The sequence below is a fragment of the Notolabrus celidotus genome, chromosome 3, assembly GCF_009762535.1.
Source record: "Notolabrus celidotus isolate fNotCel1 chromosome 3, fNotCel1.pri, whole genome shotgun sequence".
Lineage (NCBI taxonomy): Eukaryota > Metazoa > Chordata > Actinopteri > Labriformes > Labridae > Notolabrus > Notolabrus celidotus.
This window is the reverse complement of record NC_048274.1, coordinates 26,096,091-26,119,286: the sequence shown is the minus strand read 5'-3', so window position 1 is coordinate 26,119,286 and position 23,196 is coordinate 26,096,091. Positions and strand designations below refer to the sequence as shown.

The window sequence follows — 23,196 nt, the reverse complement described above, 5'->3', positions numbered from 1 at the left end:
TTTTGTTGGTGTGTCTGTTGTATTTTCACATGACTTGTAAGCGTTTGGCTCAGCTAAGTGTAATTTCACACAGGGCTCTACTACAAAATCTAGACTAGACGGCTTTACCACCCCCATTGATCAGGGGGGCATGGCCTGATTTGTAGGCTTGTTGTCACTGATTATTTGTACAAATAATCCTTAATAAAATAGATTGTACTTTATTTGTGTATTGTCGATTCAACTATTTACTGCTTGACCAAGTCGGAGCCTCCCAGCAGGATCAACAATATCAAGCATGTTTAATATTTATGATTCAAGCTCAGGCTGACTCCAATGGAACACCTGCAATAACCAATTAGAGGACTGGGAAGCTTTACCAACCAGATGATGTGCACTTTTACAGCTAACAAACATCGCAGCAAACGTAAACACAACTGTGCCCTGAGTCGAGTCAAACTCACAACTCACATTGTTTTTTGTTTTTTGCTGAAAAACAGAACACACACTGGGGCAGCCAGCTGATGAGGCTGACCGTCCTCCATGTTTCCCTTCTGAAGTCACTTTTGATCACTTGAGTTTCTGTGAGATCTTGTGTCACCAGCAAGGATGTGTACTATCGCCTCTCCTGTTCATCCTCTACACAAAAGTGTGCTGCAGCAGTAGAGAGGATAGAACCATTTTAAGGTATGCAGATGATTGTCATTGTAAGTCTGCTACAGGACAACGAGACCAGTCATGGTCCGGTCATCAGTGACTTTCTTCAGTGGTGTGAGGACTCTTTCCTTCAAATCAATATCTAAAAAACTAAAGATATGATTATTGATTTCCGTAGACACACCCACAAACAAGAAGTCACAACCATAATGTGTCAAACTGTGGAGTATGTCCAGACATACAAGTACCTTGAGACTTTAATTGACAGCAAATTGAAATTTGAGACAAATTGTTTGCAAAAAGGGACATCAGCGACTGTTCTGTCTGAGGATACTGTCAGCTTTTCACATTGACAAAACCTTGATGACCTTATTTCATTGTGCTTTTATTGAATCTGTTATATCTGTCTGTCTTGTGTCATGGTTTGGGAATCTGTCTTTGAAAAACAAAAATTCATTAAATCAAATTGTGAAATGGTCCAGCAGGCTTATTGGGGAGTCACAGCTGTATCCAGAAGCCCTGTATACCCGACAGTTACAGAGGCAGTGACAATTTTAAGCAGCGACTCCCACCCTTTAAACCCTGAATTTCAGCTCCTCCCATCTGGATGGAAGTATAAGGTCCCGGCATGCTCGACTAAGAAATATAAAAGCAGCTTTTTTCCACCTTTTTTTAATCTTGTTTTTTTACTGGTGGCACTTTCTTTTTTTATCTTGTTTCAATCTTGTTTTTATTGATTTTGCTCTTTTTGATTGTTCATTTCCTGTTTTTATTGTTTTTATTCAGGGTTACCTCTTAAGCACTAAGCACTTTGTCACTTTTGTTTGTCATGTATTGTCCTGTGCTGTTTGTTGTTTTGATGTTAAAAGGAGGCTGACTCACTGCAAACAAAATCTACCTACGGGTATGGGTAGAGTAACCTTGAACCTTGAACCAGGGCAATTAAAAATGAACCGAGAAGGTTTAAGGTAATTTGCTCGTGTGCTACAGTTGGGTTATACGAGGCAGTCTTTAGAGAGCTCTTCACTGGTTCTACATATCCTCATTATCATTGACAAACACACACACACTGCGTTAGGTTTGATCACAGTTCTGTTCTTGCTCTTTTCTGTTACTCTATATTCCTCCCTGTATCTTCGTCACATACTCAGCCCTCCTCTTGAACACATGCACACTCTCTTCTCACATTTAATCTCTTGCTTATGCACACACCCTCTTTCCACCTTTTTCTTGCCCACACACTCACATTGATGAGAGTGTGTGGATGCAGTGTTATATGAAGCATGAAGATTGCTACTTTAGATGCAGTCAGACGAGCCAACAGAAAGAGGTGCCGGAGCAGATGAGAGGAGGGAAGGAGTTCAAAAGGCAAGTCAGCACTCCTCCTCGTCCTTTCACTTCTCCCCTCCTCGCAGTTTATCCTCCCATCTGCTACTTCTGACATCGATCACTTCCTCCATTTCTCACCTCATACTCCACGTCCGTCCTCTTCCACCAGCTCCTTATCACGCATCATTCAGACTCTGATTTTTTTCCCACTGGCCCTGCCTTTTCTCCCTGCCTTATTCCAAATGTAGATTAGCTTCTGTGCACCTGCTTCCCTTCCCTTCCTTTCCCTCCTCCTCTTCCTCCTGTTTGTTCTCCACATCTCTGCAGCTTTCCCTGCCTCCTGCAGGTAGATACCCAGGTGTCTGAAAACATCTTGGTGTCGCGAAAACATATGCAAACTTATGCACACACACACACACACACACACACACACACACACACACACACACACACACACACACACACACACACACACACACACACACACACACACACACACACACACAGCTGGACCATTTGCAAACCAAGTGTTTCGCTGTGAACTGGGAACACGCCTCCCCATGTGTATAACAGTTGGTGTTCATCATGCAGAACCTCTTCTTCTCATGAAGACCACATTTTTACTAAATGTTTTACATCAGTCCTAATGAGGATGTACATTTTTCTGGCTTGGTTCGATTAAGTGCAACATTGTTAATGAAAGTAAGTGCATAATCCAACCAAGTGCAGAACCCCCAGTGTTATGTTTGTTCCCAGTAGAGTATAATAAAGGCTCCCTTTAGATTAACATTATTCTACTTATGCCTGTGTATTTGTAAATGCTAATCTCGTACTCAAAGGACAGAATCTCAAACAAAACAAAGCCTAATTTAAGCCCCATTTGTTTCCTGAATAATTTATAAACTCATAAACACATGATTTTTATTGGTTTTTGGTGCCCATCCTGGAGTTCTATGATGTTTAGCTGTTATAGAAGCTACATGGTGCCTGGTTCTTTATCTCAGACTGTAGAAAACATGGACTCAAAGATGTCCATTCATTGGTTCCTGAAGCAGAGTTTTGAAGCCTAAAGGTGGCACTCGTTATTGGGAAACAGTCAGGGCTGCGGACTTGGAAGGAGCAAAATGGGCTGGGTATACGGGTATACGGGTATACGGGTATACGGGTATACGGGTATGGGGTATGGGATATATACGAGGCCAACTAAGAAAATATCGAATGGCTGTCAATGCAGGAAAGGGCTGATACAAAATGCTTTTGTACAGAGACCCTATTTTTGTGCAATGCACCTGAAAATGTTGACTCCAACTGCTTGTCAGCTTATCTAGAAACTGGCAAAGACATGAAGTTGAATCAACCACTCCCTGTATTATGTCAATTTAATCAAAGTGGATGATTCAAAGTCGCTTTACAATTGAAAGTATTTGTACTGGGCTGTAAACAACATGTATGCTTCTGCTGTTAAAATGTAGTGCATTTCTTTGCTCTTCAAGATTGACTTCCTTTTTCAACACTGCAGCTTAGAACTGTAGCTTAGAAATCGAGCAGAGTTCACGTCTGATATTTCCTTTTTTGGCCATTAAGACATTTATGCAGACAAGCCCTCTGAGAGGAGTTTCTCTTTCCTTTTCAACTTCAATATATTGATCCATAAGAATGTATGGTTAGCCCCCAGAACTGAGACTGGAACATATAAACTGGATGATTCAGTAAATAACAATCCCTAACTTCTAAACCATCATTTTCTACATTTTAACTTCAGTAAGTATCTGCGTATGGGATTTTAGCTTTTGAACCATGAATTTCAAGTCCATTGAAGTTCATTTATAGATTGTTGCAGAACTTTATTTTAAAATGAGCTTTACAAAAACATGTAATCACCAAAGAAATTAATGACCTCTCTGTATTCAAGACTGTAATACTCCTTGAAAGAGCTTAAGCTGTGCAAAATGACTAAAGACAGTGTTTGTTTTCAAAGGTGGATGTTCCCTGTAGGCTACATCATTTATGATTGCACATGTACTCCCATCATCATGATAATAAAGACATAAGGAGACTTGTCCCATCTGAGGCCCCTCAGGTGTCAATGAATCATCCTCTAAACAACCATTAAGAACTCAGCAAGAGCTGCAGGACGGCTTTGAATGCTGCACAGCTGGCATCTCTCACGCACAGACACACACACACACACACACACACACACACACACACACACACACACACACACACACACACACACACACACACACACACACACACACACACACACACAGAGAGATAGCGGTACTTTACATGCCAGTCACCAACTAAACCCATGTGCTGACGTGTTGTTGAAGCTGTGCCGTGGATGTCTGCCGCGTACTGAGTGGATTAGCTCTGTTTCAACCTCACTATTGTGGCAGAGATGAAACCTCTAGATGGCACTAGTGTCCCTTCAGGAAATGTGGCTCATTAGTTGAATACTCATGCTTACATGCTCATATGTACTCTGACACAGAGCAGCAGAAGGAGGACTGGGAAGGAGAAGGTTTGCACTGGAATTGACTTTCCTGGATGAGGAGGAGCTCATCTGTCAAGCAGTTTTAAAAGAACCTGCTTCATGTTGTCTTCAATATTTGCAAACAGTGCAGACAGCAGAATCTAGGAGAGGCTCCAGCAGATCTGGCTCAGGAGAAAATGGTCCTGTTTGTCTAGTTCCAACTATACAGGCATCAGGAATGATGAATTTGATATATCCTAATATCCTTCAGTGATTGACTATACTGTTGCTTCTGTCATGTGAGAATGAGTTGTACCACGCTGTGTCAACCACTCAGCCTGGAAATAAGAAAAGCCACTCAGGCACGACCAGACAGCTCAGAAAAGAGGACCTGACTAATTATAAGCACACAAGCACACACACACCTGAACACAGAACCAAACCTCTCTCATGGCTGCAGCACAGCAGCAAGTACACTCACAGGGAATTAATTACCACACACATACACAAACACACACACCACACACATACACAAACACACACACACACACACACACACACACACACACACAGACACACACACACAAACACACACACACACACACACACACACACACACACACACACACACACACACACACACAGACATGCTGAGGTAGGCTTAATTAGGCGTCCAATAGCTAGATTTCACAAAATTGACCGCACATACACGTGAGTACACACGTCTCTGCTCCTGCATATCAATTGGGCAAACCAGAGAGTTTCCGTCACTTCCTCTGCTGTCTGCTGACAGTTTTTATGTCCTTTTATTCGTTCTGTTTTCCTTTTGTTGCATTTCTTCTTGATTTCATTTCTGTACTCTCACACCGTCTGAGTATCTGCATATGACTTTTATCTTTCAAGAATGATTGTCGACTTTTAGAGATGATGTTTTCCTGTCTAACAATTTTCACAACTTCGGAACAGTCTTATATGTAAGAGTAAAAAATCATTCAGGTGTCAGTCTGGAGAAGAAAAGTGGAGGAAAAAGTCTGCACAATATATTTGGTATGGGCATGAATGCTTAAGTAGTAGTGCCAATATTCTTTCATTAAATATTCAGTTATTTTGCATCTGATATTAAATTTAAATTGACTCAGATCTGTATCAAGGGTTACATTTTTTGTGTTGGTATGCGTCTTGGTATCTTGTTTATGAAAGTGACCCGGGGCAGTTGTGGCTCAGTGGGTAGAGTCTGTTGTTCATCAATTGAAAGGTTGGCGGTTCGATCCCAGAAGTGTCCTTGGGCAAGACACTGAACCCCAAATTGCTCCCACTGTTGTTCAGTGGTGTGTGAATGTGTATGAATAAGAGTAGCTAATACTGATGGTCCCTACTATATAGCAGCCTCTACCATCAGTGTGAATGGGTGAATGTGAAGAGTAGTGTAAAAGCACTTTGAGTGGTCAGACTAGAAAAGCGCTATATAAGAATAAGTCCATTTACCATTTCCATTTACAAGCATGATAGATTTACGCTGTTATTGGTCAGTGTTTTTGGTGATACAAAATGACATCAAAATTGATGCTTGCCATATGCAGACCATGCTAATTTAAACCTATATACAGTAAAATAAAAAAACATCCTGTTTCATGTTTAACCTTTAATAAGACACAAGGTGAAAACACTTAGAGAACTGATCTCTCCTTGTTTGCCTGTAGTTATAGCTTTAGCTTTAGATTATACCTCTTAGCAGCAAAGTAGTGACTGAAGAGATGCTTCAGTTGAGCTTTGTTGAAGGAAAGGCCTTCACAAACTGAAGACATTTGTTTGAGTGTGAGTTGAGAGGAGGACTTCAAGAGAGGATGACATGAATGGAGAAAGGTCAGTGAAACTGAGGGCTAATCCATAAACTGTAGAAGACGACTGACCTAAAGATGAGAAGCTCTGATGACCGGCACACCACAGCATAGAGACCCTCCTCAAATAAACCAATGTCGATCCTCATGATTTAAGGTTGCCCTTGTCACGGTTAAGGCAAAACAAAAGAAGGGGAACCCAAAAGGCAGACTTAAATAAAGTGGGTAACTTAAATGACTTACTTATAAACTAAAGTCCAAAGTCCAACAAATCCACACTAGAACACTGGATATCACAAGGAAGACACCAAGACACAGGGAGGACATATGAAGAGTGGATGAACTAAATACAAACGGGGTAATCAACACAGGTGTGACAAAAGACAGGTGAAACTAATGAGTGCAATCAAACAGGAGCGAAGCATAGATGGACAGGAAGTTAAACTAAACCAGACACACAAGGAACAAGAACTGCAAAATAAAACAGGAAACACATTAGACCAGATTTAGAAACACAAGAGAAAACACAGACAAGGAAAACATAACACGGGGAAGATGGAAGGTCAACTTATAACTAATACAGAATACACACAGGGATGAAACAAGAACACAAGCTCAATCTAGAAAACAAAACAGTAAATCAATGATGGATCACAAGAGAAGAAAAACACAAACTAAATAAACAAGCAACCCATGGCAGCCCTTAGAAAATGCCATTTTGGATGCGTTTCATATTTCATTTGGACAAAAGCAAAAGGAAGTTAAAAAAGTTTCTCCTGTTGGAACACGGACTATTCCTTGCAGAAAGTGATAACTTAGTGTTTCATATCATTTTTCTGTATGTCTTTGCAGTAAAAATACCATCAGTCACATAATATACAGTCATGGCCAAAAGTTTTGAGAATGACACAACTATTAATTTGCACAAAGTCTGCTGCTTCAGTTTTTATAATGGCAATTTGCATATACTCCAGAATGTTATGAGGAGTGATCAGCTCAACTGTAATTAATTGCAAAGTCCCTCTTTGCCTTGAAAATGAGCTTTATCACCAAAAACACATTTCCACTGCATTTCAGCCCTGCCACAAAAGGACCAGCTAACATAATTTCAATGACACACAGGTTTCACACACATTAACACAGGTGTGGGTGTTGATGAGGACAAGGCTGGCGATCAATCTGTCATGATTGAGTGACTGGACACTTTAAACGGAAGATGGTGCATGACACCTTGGTTCCTCATCTGTTAGCCATGGTTACCTGCAAGGAAACACGTGCAGCCATCATTGCATTGCACAAAAAGGGCCTAACAGGGATGTTTATAGCAGCGAGTAAGATTGCACCTCAGTCAACCGTCTATCGAATTATCAAGAACTTCAAGGAGAGAGGTTCAATTGTTGCCAAACAGGCTCCAGGGCGCCCAAGAAAGTCCAGCAAGCGCCATGACCGTCTCCTGAAGGTGTTAAAGCTGCGGGATCGGGCCACCACCAGTGCAGAGCTTGCTCAGGAATGGCAGCAGGCAGGTGTGAGTGCATCTGCACGCACAGTGAGGCGAAGACTTTTGGAGGAAGGCCTGGTGTCAAGGAGGGCAGCAAAGAAGCCGCTTCTCTCCAGTAAAAACATCAGGGACAGACTGATATTCTACAGAAGGTACAGGGACTGGACTGCTGAGGACTGGGGTAAAGTCATTTTCTCTGATGAATCTCCTTTCCGATTGTTTAGGGCATCTGGAGGAAGGCTTGTTCGAAGACGACGTGAGCGCTACCATCAGTCCTGTCTCTTGCCAACAGTGAAGCATCCTGAGACCATTCATGTTTGGGGTTGCTTTTTGGTCAAGGGAGTGGGCTCTCTCACAATCTTGCCTAAAAACACAGCCATGAATAAAGAATGGTACCAGAACGTCCTCCGAGAGCAACTTCTCCCAACCATCCAAGGGCAGTTTGGTGATGAAGAATGCCTTTTCCAGCATGATGGAGCACCTTGCCATAAAGCAAAAGTCATAACAAAATGGCTCGGGGAACAAAACATTAAGATTTTGGGCCCTTGGCCAGGAAACTCCCCAGATCTTAATTCCATTGAGAACTTGTGGTCAATCCTCAAGAGACGGGTGGACAATCAAAAACCCCCAAATTCTGACAAACTCCAAGCATTGATTATGCAAGAATGGACTGCCATCAGTCAGGATTTGGTCCAGAAGTTGATTGACAGCATGCCAGGGAAAATTGCAGAGGTCTTGAAAAAGAAGGGTCAACACTGCAAATATTGACTTATTGCATGAATTCTGTGTAATTCTCAATAAAAGCTTTTGATACTTATGAAATGCTTCTAATTGTATTTCATTATACCATAGAAACATCTGACAAAAACACCTAAAAACCCTGAAGCAGCAGACTTTGTGAAAATGTAATATTTGTGTCATTCTCAAAACTTTTGGCCATGACTGTAGACTTTGCTACATTTTTTTAATTTAATATTAACATAAATGACAGAAACACCTCTAAAACGAGATGACACATCTCAAGGGGTTTATCCCAATAAATAAATGTCTTTCTAACCCAACAATCCTTAGATTTCAGATGTTAAACCAAACCAAGCATATTTGGCATTTATGCAAGGTACATGGCTTAAAACAACAAACTGATGGACTAAGTTGGAGGTTGTTGATGGTGTAACTTTATTAAAATCAGGGTGTTGAAAAGAATTGGTTATTTTCTAATCCTTGGTGTAGAGGAGGAAATAAGAACGGTAGATAGAGGCTGTGAAAGTAAGAATGACCCTGTGGCTTTTTGTTATCAGGACCACCGAGGAGAAAAAAGATCAAAATGAGAGAGAGGTTATGACATTAAGATGAAAGAGGAGGGTCTGCAGAGAGATGGAAAAGAGGATGTCAGTTTTTTTAATTTAGCCTTCTGAATGTGTCTAATGAAACCCATCTAATGTTATTCATGAGTTTCTGTACTGTGCCTGGAGTCCTACCGTGGACCTGCCGTCCAGAAGACCATCACTTCCCACAACATCCAACAGAGACACAGTGGGAGAGGACGGAAAGGACAGAACAGGAAAGAGGGAAGAAGAGACAGTGAGGGAGGAGACAAGAAAAGAACCTGACTGAGACTGAAGTGCCTGATGGGAGGATCTGTCATCTGTGGTGAAAACCTCTGACACAGCTGTGAAGTGATAAAGGCAGTTTATTTGATATTTTGTAGTTGTTTGTTGTTCCTGTCTCCATTTGATCCTCAGTCTGTTGTAATAGTCCATATCTATTTTTGGAACACTGGTACGTTACGTAAGTGTGTGTGTGTGTACTGTATATACTGTATGTAGCAGTGTATGTTCTGAACTCTGGTTGATCATTGCCCAGAGGCCAAACCAGAGCTGCTCTTGTGTGTTTGAATCAGGAAATAATGTGTGTGAAATGTACACAATGTGCAGGAGTTTCTCTTCCCAGGGGCAAACATAATGCTGAATTGTTGAACTGCAAGATGTTACCATATCAAAAATATTGTTGTTGAAGTTCTAACTTTTGAGATTTGAGATGCTTGATTCTTGCTCATATTGCAAGTAGGAAAGATTTTCAAATCAGCATTGCATTGCAGTGACAGATTTCCAGCGTTCTGTCCGTTCCCTTGCAGAGAGCAAAGAGTGGAAATATTTGTTTTTCATGAGCTCCATGCAACCCTTACAGAGGGAAAATATTCAATTATGTTCACTCCAGATATAAACCCATGGTCCTGCATGAATACCTGAATCATGTGAGTGCTATCTGTACTGTGACACTTATTTATATGTGTGTGTGTGCGTGCGTGTTTGAGTGTGTATGACTGGATATATTGTAAATGCTGAGAGCTTATCAGCCTGGAGGCGGTCACCATAACAACCGTAGCTGAGGTGCATCTGTGCGTTAATGTGGTTCAGTAACCGTACAGTATTAGACCGATATTTCGTCAGAGTTTCTTTTTCTCTCTCTCTTAAATTCCTCTCTGTCTTTCTTGTTAGGGTGACTCAGTTCTTGTGTCCATTTTTCTTTGCTCTAAGCGCAAATCTTTGATCACAGTTTATATAATTGGTTTACATAGTTTGATGTTGTAGATTTACTGGAGACTCAATTTAGAAGTATAGAATTGAAAGTAGGGCTGCATCGTTACAGATTATAGTCATTCGTGCATTTTCTGTTTAATATTTTCTCAGTTTAAAGCATATAGTTTGTTCATTAAAACCACAGTCAGTAAAAAATGTCATTCAGTGTTTCCCAAATCACAATGCCGGAGTTAATGCCTCCGGTGTTTTTTGTTAACAAATCAAAGCATGCCTAACTGAACTGACTGGCGGGCACACTGTAGCTGTTAGCAAAGAGGCTAAAGGCAGGCCTTAACTCTACACCTTGGTGACCACCGACAATAAACCTCAGAACTCTGCTTCAGAAACAAATGGTTGACTTTCCATTTTTTTTTTAGTCCATTGGCATAAGTGATCACATTGTCCCGGGCGTCACTTTTGCCAATGGGAATTAATAGCCATTGTGACAGGGTTTTGACCAATAAGAATTAAGTATATAACACTACCAGTAATTAACAGATTTTAACCAAGTGGCAACCTCCAGTCTCAAACTATGAAGCCCATGCCGAAGTGTTATAAACTGCAATTCATCGAGCATCCGCTTGAGGCTGGCTGCAGAAACACAAAAAACCACATAGACACCGATTCCAAAAAGACGATCTTTACAGCATTAATAGACATGTTTACAGCCTGGTTCAAAAAACATCTTGGCTCTATGTAGCTACTTTCTCTATCAATTTCCAATATGGTTACCACCGTCGATTGGCTTCAAAACAGCGCTGAGGAACAGATGGGTGACATCACGGATACTACGTCCATATTTTATACAGTCTATGATAACACACCCCGGGTCTTTGAAGTAATATAATAACGTACACTGCATTATGACGTTTAAAATCAAAGTATACAAGAGCAATCAGCATAGGTCTTTCTGCATGGGATTGCTTCCTGAAGTTCAACATTTCCCACAAAGTAAAGCACCAGAGACCAGATCAAGTACAGAACTGAAAACAGTGTTGTGTTAAGCTCTAGCCTGCCTTTCTGGCTTCATGGAAGATGGATATACTTCCTGCATCCGGTAACTCTTGATGTGTCCAAACTTTTAGCTTGTGTGTTACATTCTGCATTCATGTGTTGAAGCTGCACAGAACCAGTCTGTGTTTGGGTCTGGTCTGCTCCTATCTTCTGTTTTTACTCCGTGTCTCATAGTGCAAGCATGTGTTTCTTGAAGTGTGGGTGGCTTCCTTGTTCCTGTTACATCTCAGCATGACAAGAATAACTGTGTTTTCATGAACCCCTGTCCCAGAGAGAGACTATAACAGTACCATTGGGTTTAAGTTAGGAAAGGTCAGAGCAAATAAACCTCAGGGGTAGTAGAGGAGGAGAGCGGGTAAGAAAAGAGGAGAAAGACAGAGAGGAAAGCTATAAATGACACGGACTACAAGGGTGAGGAGAACAGCAAAGAGGAGTGTGTTTTCAAATCTTTGTTGAAGCCTGTGGGAGTCGAGCTGGACACACACAGCTGATGGATAGTCAGAGGAAACACTTAACTTCTGTTGCTAACATGAACAAGCCACAGCTATCTGTCAGGATTACAGTGTGTGATTTCATGTATGTCAGCTGTTTCCTTAAAGGTTATTATAATGTCATCAACAGCTTTCATATACCCAATCTAATTCATGTCCCATGTACAGTACGATAAGCCCTTGGCTACTTATTTAAATCCATCATGCTCTTCATTACCTAATTTTCTATTTGTCAAAGCTCATAATATCATCCATTGTCAGACTTCATCGGCACTATTCTATTATTTTCTCTCATCATAAGATCAATCACACATTGACTTTTTACTGTATGTGAGCTCATTCCAAACAAACCTCTTGCTCCTATACTAATCCTGACTCCAGGCCCGTATTTGGAATTACACACTCACTCACTAAAATTAAAAGGAACGTACTGGGCAGTCCCTCCAGGATTTTGCAGGATTTTTGTGTGATTGTTGCGGCCCAAAAAGCCTGATTTTTGCGACAGCTTTTTGAAAAAATTGCGGGGAAAGTTGTGATTTTTTTTTTCTTCTTTTTTTCCCCCAATAACATCTCAGGGGCAAGTAAATATGCTAAATTACAGTTGTTTTTAGAAAACATTCTTGATATGTCCACTGTGACTGTATTTTAATTCTCTTGATTCATAGAAAAATGCCATGAAAGGACTGTATTGCACATTTACGACGGTCCTGAATGCAACTCGCAGTGAGGTACTGGACAGACAGTCGGTTCACGGCACTCTGAAATGAATCTGCATCTTTGATGACTAGGAGTTGACCAAAAACGTCAAACCTCAAATATTAAACAGACGTCCCCTGGTTGTGTCTTTGTCACTAACGCACACCGGGAGTAAAAATCATCAATGAAGATGAGACAGATGCATGGAGGAGGGAGAGCTGGTTCACACCTGCTGCAGGTAGAGACCAAGCTAACACTGAACCCCTCAAATAATAACTCTAGTATCTATAAATAACAACGTTGTCATCGTCACTTGTCCTGCCTGCTGTCCCCTCTTTTCACCCGTTCTCTGTGTTTTGTTGTTGAAAAGTGCCGATCAAGTGAGGACTTACGTTTATGTTCCAAGGAAGTGAAATTGATGATGAAACCGATGACGTACAGGGGCTGAGATTAAGGTAATTGGTCAAATTTGCGGGAAAGTTGCGGTGACTATATAAAATTGCAAGGCCGCGAAAAAAATCACGCTGATTGGTTGAATTTGTGTTGATAGTTGCGATTGCAAAATTGCAACTTCCGCGAGGGACTGACTGGGTCGCCAGTTGTACAAGCACATCTTCATTTACATGATAGAGATTTTTATTTCAAGCATGTGTAATAAGATGAAATCAAAGTTTTGAGACCCAGCATCTGGCAGATGTGCCTCACTGAAGCAAAGAATTGCTGTTTAAAATTAGATAATGAAGCTTTACAGCGAGCTGTCCAACAGTCTGTCGCTACAGAGAAATGATCTGAGGTTAGACTTTTAAAACTTGCTATAAAAAGCATCCCTGCCATCAAGTGGTTCCAGGTGCAGACCACGTAATCACAACATCACAGGATGAATTTCAGCCAGGATAATTTCTGCTGTGAAATAAATTATGTATTTAACACTTCATTTTCTGTCTTTTATTGGTTGTGTGTGCTGTCACATGGCCACACATGATAAAAAATTGTCTAAGCAAGTTAAAATAACTTATGAGATTTCATGAAGTTGGGAGAGGTTTAAGAGCTTCAATAAACTATAGACATTAGCTCTTCAGCCAATACAGAGGGCTCAGTTTGCTTTTTATGCCACACATTATTTTCACTTTTCATACAACCTTGCTCTGAAAAACAAAACGGCAAGCGCTGCTTGCATGGCACAAGGATTAGTTGCTGAATGTGACATTTCAGTGACTGCTCAGACTACAAAAATAGGAGGGTGCTAACATCTAAGGATATTGTCACAATGGGTAACAAGTACAAAGTTCAAGTTGGCGTTCGTGGAAAAAGTGGAAAAGATGGAGTCAAGATTACATGAAGGTGGCAATGTGATTACTTGCAGGTGTACCCAATAATTGAGTGAAAATATGACTTGCAGTCTCCAGAGACTTTGTAGAAGTGGGGGCAACAAAGTATACAACTTCATTAATTTAAAGTATAGATACTTTCGGTCAAATATTACTCCAATAAGTGAAAGTTGCTCAGTCAAATTATGACTTGAGTTAAAGTGCTGGAGTACTTGCTTTTAAAAATACTTTAAAATCCAAACTACCTGATCATGGCGGCCATATTGTCCTGCAAACCTCGACCACAAATCCGTGGACGACAGCCTTCTGTTCCTAAGTGCTGACAGGGGGGAGGAAATGGTCATCCTCAGCTGTCGTCTTCTTGGGATGCTCACTTCACCAACTGTCTCTGAAATGCCCCTCTATATGGAACTTGGCCTTCACTTTGTAGATGGTTCTTGGGCTCACCCCAAATAATGCCGCAACTTGGTTTTGTGGAACACCAGCATGAAGTTGCCCTATCGCACGGGTCCTATTCAGATCAGTCCAACATGGCATGCAGATTCTTGGAACAGACACTTACTGACCACTGTAGCAGGGCCCATCCTCACAGGTGCTGCCAATCAAGCACCTGATTGTCAGCACGTGGGGGTACCAGAAGCTCAAAACAAGAGTCAATAACAACAACAGACTAAGCTGTTTGGCATTGCCAGAGAAGATTTGGCACATTGTTCATGCTCTGCTGCTTATCCCACAAATGCACGTTCCTTGCAAATGTGGCACCATTTAAAAAGGAAATAAACAGGCTTTCCAATGGTAAGATTTATTGCCAAGAAGCATTGTTACAACAAAGACATAATCCATCAGACACAAATTTCCTCAATTTTTGTACTAAGTTTAGTTACATTGGAGGCTAGAGGCCCCCATGGCCACTACTCGTGACACACCCCTGATCCTTACTCAAGTCCCTGACCAAATCCTCCAAAAGGTCTCAAATAACACCAATTCTGTTTTTTTACTCTGGCCTACTGAACTACTGTAGCCTTACAATCCCACAGAATGTCTTTACCCCACCATTCTATTTCTGTGTATCAATTGTCGACAAGGTCTAACAGATGCATAGCAGTTCCATCATGAACATAACATGTTAAAATGGCTAAAGCTTCATGCCTCAGACTGTGACTTTAACCCTGTCTGCTTCACACTTGCCAGTAAACAGCCACAGAGCTTGCTGGAGGTCATAGATTGATGGAGCTAACAGAACCACATCATCTACAAAAAGTATGATTGCAATTATGAGGTCTGCAAGCCTGGCATGCTTCTCCCCCTGGCTTTGCCTTGAGATCCTGTCCATGAAAATCACAAACTGAGTCACTGACAACGGCCAACCCTTATAGAGGCACACAGGGAATGTGTTTTACTATGTAGAGGAGATACATACTCAACTCAGCCTAGCTGAGACACCAGAACATTACATGGTGGCTTAGCCTGAAGGCCAGCTCGCAGCAGTATTGGCAAGGGAGATGGTTGCAATGCAGCAAGCTTGATGGCTGTGAATGACAGGGACCTGTGCGTGCTGACCTCTGGCAGCAGAAAGCAGGAGGTAGAGCAACAAAGCCCTCCAGCATGAGCAGCTGAAAAGAAACATCTGTGAAGACATCAAAACATCTGTTGACAGATATCCAAGACTGGTAACAACAACGCCCAGAGGATTGAATCTGTCATCATAAATAAGGGCATGGATAATCTGATTTATTTTTTCTTTTCAACACATAAATCATTGAGTTTCTATCATTTATTATGAGCACAGTACCTGCTATATACACAATATGTCTTGTATAGATCATATTAGCCAATACACAAGCATAGCATACTCTGGCTGAGTTTATGTGGCTCACATCTAATGTATTTATGTGTGTATTTGTGTGTGTGTTTTGAGTTGCGTTGCGTTGCCCTCTCTAGCGGCTGTAATTGGCAGCGTGAAGCAGACAGACTCTGCTGTGCTCTGGCTTGTTATCACACTGACGGGCAAACTGGAAAAGACAGCAGTGTCACTCCAAGAAACACAACAGACCACAGAGGCACGAACGACACGTGAACACACAGAAAAAAGGCATACACATAGGGTGGACATGCACATCAAACACACAAGTGCTCAGACACATGCCAGTGCCTTGATACTAACAGGATGTGACAGTGAGGAGAGTGTGCCTAATGTAAAGCTCTTAGATCATCCTGACGACGATGGGTAGGCTGATAAAGGAAGACAATGTGGATGCACACAGCTTGATATAGCAGAGGGAAGGGATGATGCAGGGTTGCAGCGTGGGTTAAGGTCATGACATTGGCAGAAATTATATAGCTGCAGCTTACTTTTCATAAATAACTTCTCTGTTCATGCAGCTGCAGAACAGTTTTTATTCAGTAGTGTGAAAGAAATGAAATTGAAAGAAACTTCCGTAATAACTAAAGTACAAGTCAAACCCCAGCCTGCTGAGTCATGTGCTCCTTGAGCTTTTATACATATCTATCTCTGGCCTTCAGAGCTTTTTGATGAAAGTGAATCAGCCTTTAAATCCTTTTGTTTGCTGTAATCGTGGTATGAAAGAATTTTCTTTGTAGAAGGTCAGCTGTAACTCTCTCTCCTCTTCTGTCTAGACGTGAGACCTTGTTGAGATGCTCTCAATGCAAGACGGCTCGCTACTGCAACACCTCCTGCCAGGTACTGTATTAAAAGTATATGTATTTGTGTATGTGTGTCTGTCAGTTTATTGATGTTCTTCTCTTTCTCCCTTCAGAAACAAGCGTGGTCCAGCCATAAGAGAGAGTGCAAGTGCCTGCGAAGCCTCCTGCCGAGAATTCCCACTGACTCTGTCCGTTTGGCTGCAAGGATCGTTTTTACCTCGGTACATCTTGGTCTTTCTCACTTTTAGACAATGAAGAGCAAAATAAAAAGCATTTTGGTCATTTGCCTTGTTTGCTCTGATTGGCTGCATATTTCTGCTTGCATATATAAAACATTCAACCAAAATTTTGGAGGTTTTCAAAAAAGCACCACATCAAAATTTACTTGAAATCAAACGCATATTTTGAAAAAATCTTTTGTCATCAAGCGCCAGAGCAAACAGCTTTTTAAAGTGCCTGACAGATTCACTCTTTCAAGGATGTAATTCAAGAATAACTGTGCTTCATGAAGAAGTGCTAAAATTGTTACTTCCTGCTCTTGAGGAGTGCAGACGCTTTTTTGCTTGCTCTTGCTTATGCTTGCATTCTTTTCATTTTAACTCTTTTTTCTTCACTGAGAGACTACAAGCAGTCACTCCAGGATACTTAGAAACCACTGGGACTATAATTTACTGTCGACAAAGTAAACAACTGCCTTATCTCGGCATTTTATCGAAACTGCAAACGTGGCCTACTGATCGGCAAAAGCCTGTTAGCAGCTAAGCTAACTGGAACCAAAATGCCTCCTTTCACTGTGGACGATTTTCAGAAGATCCTTCAGAAAATTGCTGTGCTGGAAACAAAGATGCATCGGATAGAAGTGAATGTGGAAGTGAATGGACTATGCGGGAATGACACCACTCTTCCATGGGGTCAGAGCAGCAGACATGTACCTGCTAACACACGGCTAGTTAGCCCAAACAATGACACTCCAAAACAGGAGGACTGTGCAGTTGGGACCAGCTGGAACACTCTTGGCGCTAGGCCTAAAGATAAAACGTTTCCCACGGACATGAGAGAACGGATAACAGGCAGAGCCAAGCGCCCTGAGATTTCTGATGCGACTGGCTGGCCTGCACTCTCATCCAGAAGGAGTGCCGCCTCAACCCCCCTACCAAGGAGGAAACAGCCATGGACAGCAGTAAAAACTACTAGTAAGAGCAAACCTGTAGAAGAAACAAAGATACATTTAGAGAACAGATTTGCACCACTTTCACAAGATCCTGACTCTCCATCCCAGGACCTGAGAAACCCTGTGTCCTCGAAGACCAAGGGAAGGTACGAGACCAAATCTATAAGCAAAAGGCCGCAGAGGGAGCTGACGACTGGGCCTGAAACACTGATCGTGGGCGATGGTGCCGTGAAAGAGGTCAGTAGCCTCTGTGGCAAGAGAAACACCAAAGTCCTCTGCTTCACCAACGATTCGGTCTCTGACATTTCAGACAAAATTCTGGACATTGTTGCTGACCACACAACGGTGAAATCACTCATTCTTCACACTGGGGCCTTGGATGTTGTGAAGCAACAATCTGAGGTATTGAAACAAGATTTTACTGATCTGCTGCGCAAAGTCAGATCTGTTGATACTGTGGTGTTTATCAGTGGCCCTCTACCGACTGTCCGAAGAGGGGACGAGAGATTCAGCAGGCTGTTGATTTTGAACAAATGGCTCAAAGCTACATGTGCTGCTCAATCAGTGAACTTTATTGACAATTTTAATATTTTCTGGGAACGCAGACACCTTTTTAAGGCAGATGGATTTTGCCTCAACAAGTCAGGAGTAAGATTGTTCACTTCCAACCTATTTTACTCTGTGTATCACACACCAGCTTCCCTGGCCAAGGACAAGAGACAAGACAAAACAAAACAGCAGATAAGACCACATTCTGGAGGAAAACGACTGAGATCGCTGAGCCAGGAGGAGTCTTCATCGCCGCCACCTTCACCCCCCCAAGAGGAGCGTCCTCCAGTGCCGCCAACTTCAACCCCCCAACGAGAGGAGCGTCCTAGATTGCGGCCATCTTCACCCCCCCCAACAAGAGGAGTGGCCTCCACTGCGGCCATCTTCCACCCCCCAACAAAAGGAGTGGCCTCCACTGCGGCCATCTTCACCCCCCCAACAAGAGGAGTGGCCTCCACTGCGGCCATCTTCCACCCCCCAACAAGAGGAGTGGCCTCCACTCCCAACAGGAGGAGATTTCTATTCTTCACCACCCCAAACACCAGCCAACTCCCCGCCCTCTCCAGTCACTCTCTCTCCCTCCTCCCCCCTCCTGGATTTTACGGATGAGATGAAAAAGCTTGTCAATGTTGGAATCAAGCTTACACCCCGTCCAAATCCCATATTCTCTCCCCTAAATCTACCCCATCGCCCAGCCCCCAGCCCACCACCGTGCCCGAAACCACCATCACAGAAACTTCACAAAGCCCCTTCACCTCCTCAGAATCATCATCATCATAACAATTCTAACTGATATGGGCCGGGTCCAGGCTTCAAAGCTGATATCATTAATGTTTTCAACCAGGAAAAGCCGGGGCCCTGTGGAATTCAGGTAGCCTCCTCAATTCCTCTGTTGGCAGGAAATAGAAAAAGGGTAAATCTGCTAAGAAACAGAAGATACTCGACTAAATCTGCCAACTTATTAAATTTAGCTCCACTTCCTCGTCAGCCACAAACAGCTGTAAAAAATAACACAACTGGTTTTAACTCACTAAACTTAGCTTTATTAAATATCAGGTCTCTGGGAGGCAAATCTTTTTTAATAAATGATTTTATTATTAAACACAATCTTAATTTTATGTTTTTAACAGAGACTTGGTTAGACCAAGATAACAGTGCAGCTGTACACATTGAATCATGCCCTCCAAACTTCTCTTTTGTGAGTGAGACTAGAACGCATAAAAAAGGAGGAGGTACTAGTATAATCTTTAATGAGTTATTCAAATGCAAGCAGGTGTTTTATGGAAATTTCACTTCTTTTGAATATGTGGCTCTTCAGTTAAATACATCCTCTCGGTCTATATTTCTTAATATTTACAGACCACCTAAATACTGTACTGATTTCTTTGATAACCTTGTTGAACTACTGTCTCTTATCTGCACTGACTTTGATTCTGTTTTAATTGTTGGTGATTTTAACATCCATGTTGACAAACCTGAGGACAGAGTGACTGAAGAACTGTGTTATGTCCTTGACAACTTTGGACTCACTCAGCATGTGACGCAGCCCACACACAACAGGGGCCACATCCTAGACTTGGTTATCTCCAAGGGTCTAAACATTTCCAAGGTTCTGGTATCTGATGTTGCTCTCTCTGATCACTGCTGTGTTTTCTTTGAAAGTGATTTATCTGTGAACACTAATGTTCAAACTGAGGTTATCTCAAAACGTTACATTACTGAAAGTACCAGTGATATATTTATTCAGGCTTTCTCTTCCATAACCCCCCTCTCTAGGTTCTCTGCAAATGAACTTGTAGAAGATTTCACTTTAAAAATTACAAACATTATTGATTCCATTGCACCAACTAAATTAAAAGTGGTCTCCAATAAGAAAAAATCGCCTTGGAGGAATACCATGCAGGTCAAACATGAAAAAAAGGAATGTCGAAAAGCTGAGCGCAGGTGGCGTAAAACAAAGCTTCAGGTTCATTATGACATTTATAAAGAAAGACTTCACATGTTTAATCTAGAACTGAAAAAGTCAAGGCAGACCTTCTTCTCAGACATTATCTCCAAAAACAAAGATAATGCACGCGCCCTGTTTGCTACAGTCGACAGGCTAACAAACCCCCCTGTGCCAGTGGCCTCTGAACACTTATCTACCAAGGCCTGCAATGAATTTGCATTCTTCTTCACCGCCAAAATTCAGAAAATCAGACAAGCAGTCAGCACTACTGTACGAGGTACTGGGAATGTGTTATCTGTGTGTCCACCAAAAAACAACTCAATCACTATGACACAATTTAATCCAATAAATTACAAAAACCTACAAGATATAATACAGCATTTGAAATCCTCATCCTGCTGCCTTGACATTCTACCATCACCATTTTTCAAAAAGGTTTCAGACTGCATGACCTCGGATCTGCTTCAAATTGTCAACATGTCTCTTCTTACAGGTGTCTTCCCCCAGGCCATGAAAACAGCAGTAATTAAACCCCTCCTGAAGAAGAACAATTTAGATGCATCAGAAATGAACAACTATAGGCCGATATCAAACCTCCCTTTTTTAAGTAAAATTATTGAAAAAGCTGTTTTTCAACAACTGAACAATTATCTAATGATAAATGACTGTTTTGATGTCTTCCAATCAGGATTCCGATCACATCACAGCACAGAGACCGCTCTAGTCAAGGTCCTCAATGATATTCATTTAAACACAGACAACGGCAAAATCTCAGTTTTGGTATCACTTGATCTCAGTGCTGCTTTTGACACAGTTGACCACAAGATACTACTGGACAGACTTGAAAACTGGGTGGGAATCTCTGGTGCAGTACTAAATTGGCTTAAGTCCTATTTAAATGACCGGGACTATTTTGTGTCTATAGGTAAATACACATCTGAGCGGATGAAAATCGTATGTGGAGTACCTCAAGGATCCATTCTGGGGCCTCTACTATTCAACATCTACATGCTCCCCTTAGGTCAGATAATAAGAAACAACCAAATAAAATACCATAGCTATGCAGATGACACACACATTTACATCACCATATCACCAGGGGATTATAGTCCCATACAAACACTGAGTAAATGCATTGAACAAATCAATGACTGGACGAGCCAGAACTTTCTTCAGTTAAACAAAGAAAAAACTGAAATGATTGTTTTTGGAGCCAAGGAAGAAAGGTTAAAGGTTACTGCTCAGCTCCAATCTGCAATGATGAAATGTTCAAACCAAGCCAGAAACCTTGGTGTAGTCATAGACTCAGACCTTAATTTCAGCAGCCACATTAAGACAATTACAAAGTCAGCCTACTATCACCTTAAGAATATATCAAGGATTAAAGGACTTATGTCTCAGCAGGATGCAGAAAAACTCGTCCATGCATTTATCTTTAGCAGACTAGACTACTGTAACGGGGTCTTTACAGGACTCCCTAAAAAGTCCATCAGACGACTGCAGCTCATACAGAATGCTGCTGCTCGAGTCCTAACAAGGACCAAAAAAGTAGACCACATTACTCCAGTTCTTAGATCTCTACACTGGCTTCCTGTCTGTCAGAGAATAGACTTTAAAATCCTGCTGATGGTTTATAAAGCACTGAATGGTTTAGGCCCAAAATACATTGCTGATCTGCTACTACTTTATGAACCACCTCGACCTCTGAGGTCATCAGGTACTGGTCTGCTTTCAGTTCCTAGAGTCAGAACGAAACATGGTGAAGCAGCGTTTAGTCATTATGCACCACATATCTGGAACACACTCCCTGAAAGCTGTAGGTCTGCTCAAACTCTCACCTCTTTTAAATCAAAGATTAAGACTTTTTTATTTACCTCTGCCTTCCTATCTTAGATTATTTTAACCCACTTTAAATTAAAATTTTAATGTAATTTTTAATATATTTCTAATTTTCCTTTTCTTTTCTGTTTTATCATATTTGTCATTTTAATTATGTTCTTTTATGCTTGTCTGAATGTCTCCAATGCTTTTAATGTGTTAATGTAAAGCACATTGAGTTGCCCTCGTGTATGAAATGCGCTATACAAATAAAGCTGCCTTGCCTTGCCTTGCCTTGCCTAAAAAGTAAAGCCTAATTGTAGTAAAAATAACACTGTTGCATGATAATAACATTCATGCTGCCCTTTCTTCTTTTTCCTTCTAGTTAAATCCGTCTCCGAGCAGTAGTGAGGAGCTCTACCCTTTGGAGGAACATGAATCACGTAAGTCTCTTGTGTGTGTATGTTTTGCCTGAATCTAATGTCACTGCATTAAATTGAAGGAACTGAAGTGAATTTCCGTTCGTCATTGTCGACGCTAACACTCTTGTGAGAAGTTAATTGGGAAAACTAGACAGATGATTGTTTCTAAATTATTCCTTACAGACCTGAGCTCCATGTCTGAGCACAAGAAACAAGGTCTGTCTCAGCTGGCGTCCATGTTGGAGCTCTACCTGCAACCAGAAGTACTTCACCTGACGCAGGAAACTATATCAGCACTGCCTCCTTCCTGCCAAGAGCCCCTCAGCCTTATTGCAAAGGTATGCTAAATCCATTTAAGCCTAGTCTAAATCTCCTAGCGTTTGCTTTTGCATACAGTACACACACACATGTTGACACCTTGGCAAAACACATGCACATGAGGAAACACACAGACATGAATACATGGCAGACACAAGCAACTGTTTATTGCTTTGAGAATCTCCTGCTGCTTTTGGATGGACCTCAACATATGTCTAAGATCTTCCCGGCACCTGTGATTAGGTCCTCGTGTGTGTGTGTGTGTGTGTGTGTGTGTGTGTGTGTGTGTGTGTGTGTGTGTGTGTGTGTGTGTGTGTGTGTGTGTGTCTGTGTGTGTGTGTGTGTGTGTGTCTGTGTGTGTGTGTGTGTGTGTCTGTGTGTGTGTGTGTGTGTGTGTCTGTGTGTGTGTGTGTGTGTG

The 23,196-nt window shown here is 41.6% G+C and overlaps 1 protein-coding gene across 1 annotated transcript in view; it reads left to right on the top strand.

The window, feature by feature from the left end:
* Positions 1–23,196, top strand: part of smyd3 (SET and MYND domain containing 3) — a 116,956-nt gene that overhangs the window by 11,187 nt on the left and 82,573 nt on the right. Inside the window, exons 2-5 of the mRNA XM_034680809.1 lie at positions 16,526–16,589; positions 16,666–16,773; positions 22,424–22,481; positions 22,644–22,798. Coding sequence (XP_034536700.1) covers positions 16,526–16,589; positions 16,666–16,773; positions 22,424–22,481; positions 22,644–22,798 — 385 coding nt within the window. The remainder of the gene's footprint in view (positions 1–16,525; positions 16,590–16,665; positions 16,774–22,423; positions 22,482–22,643; positions 22,799–23,196) is intronic.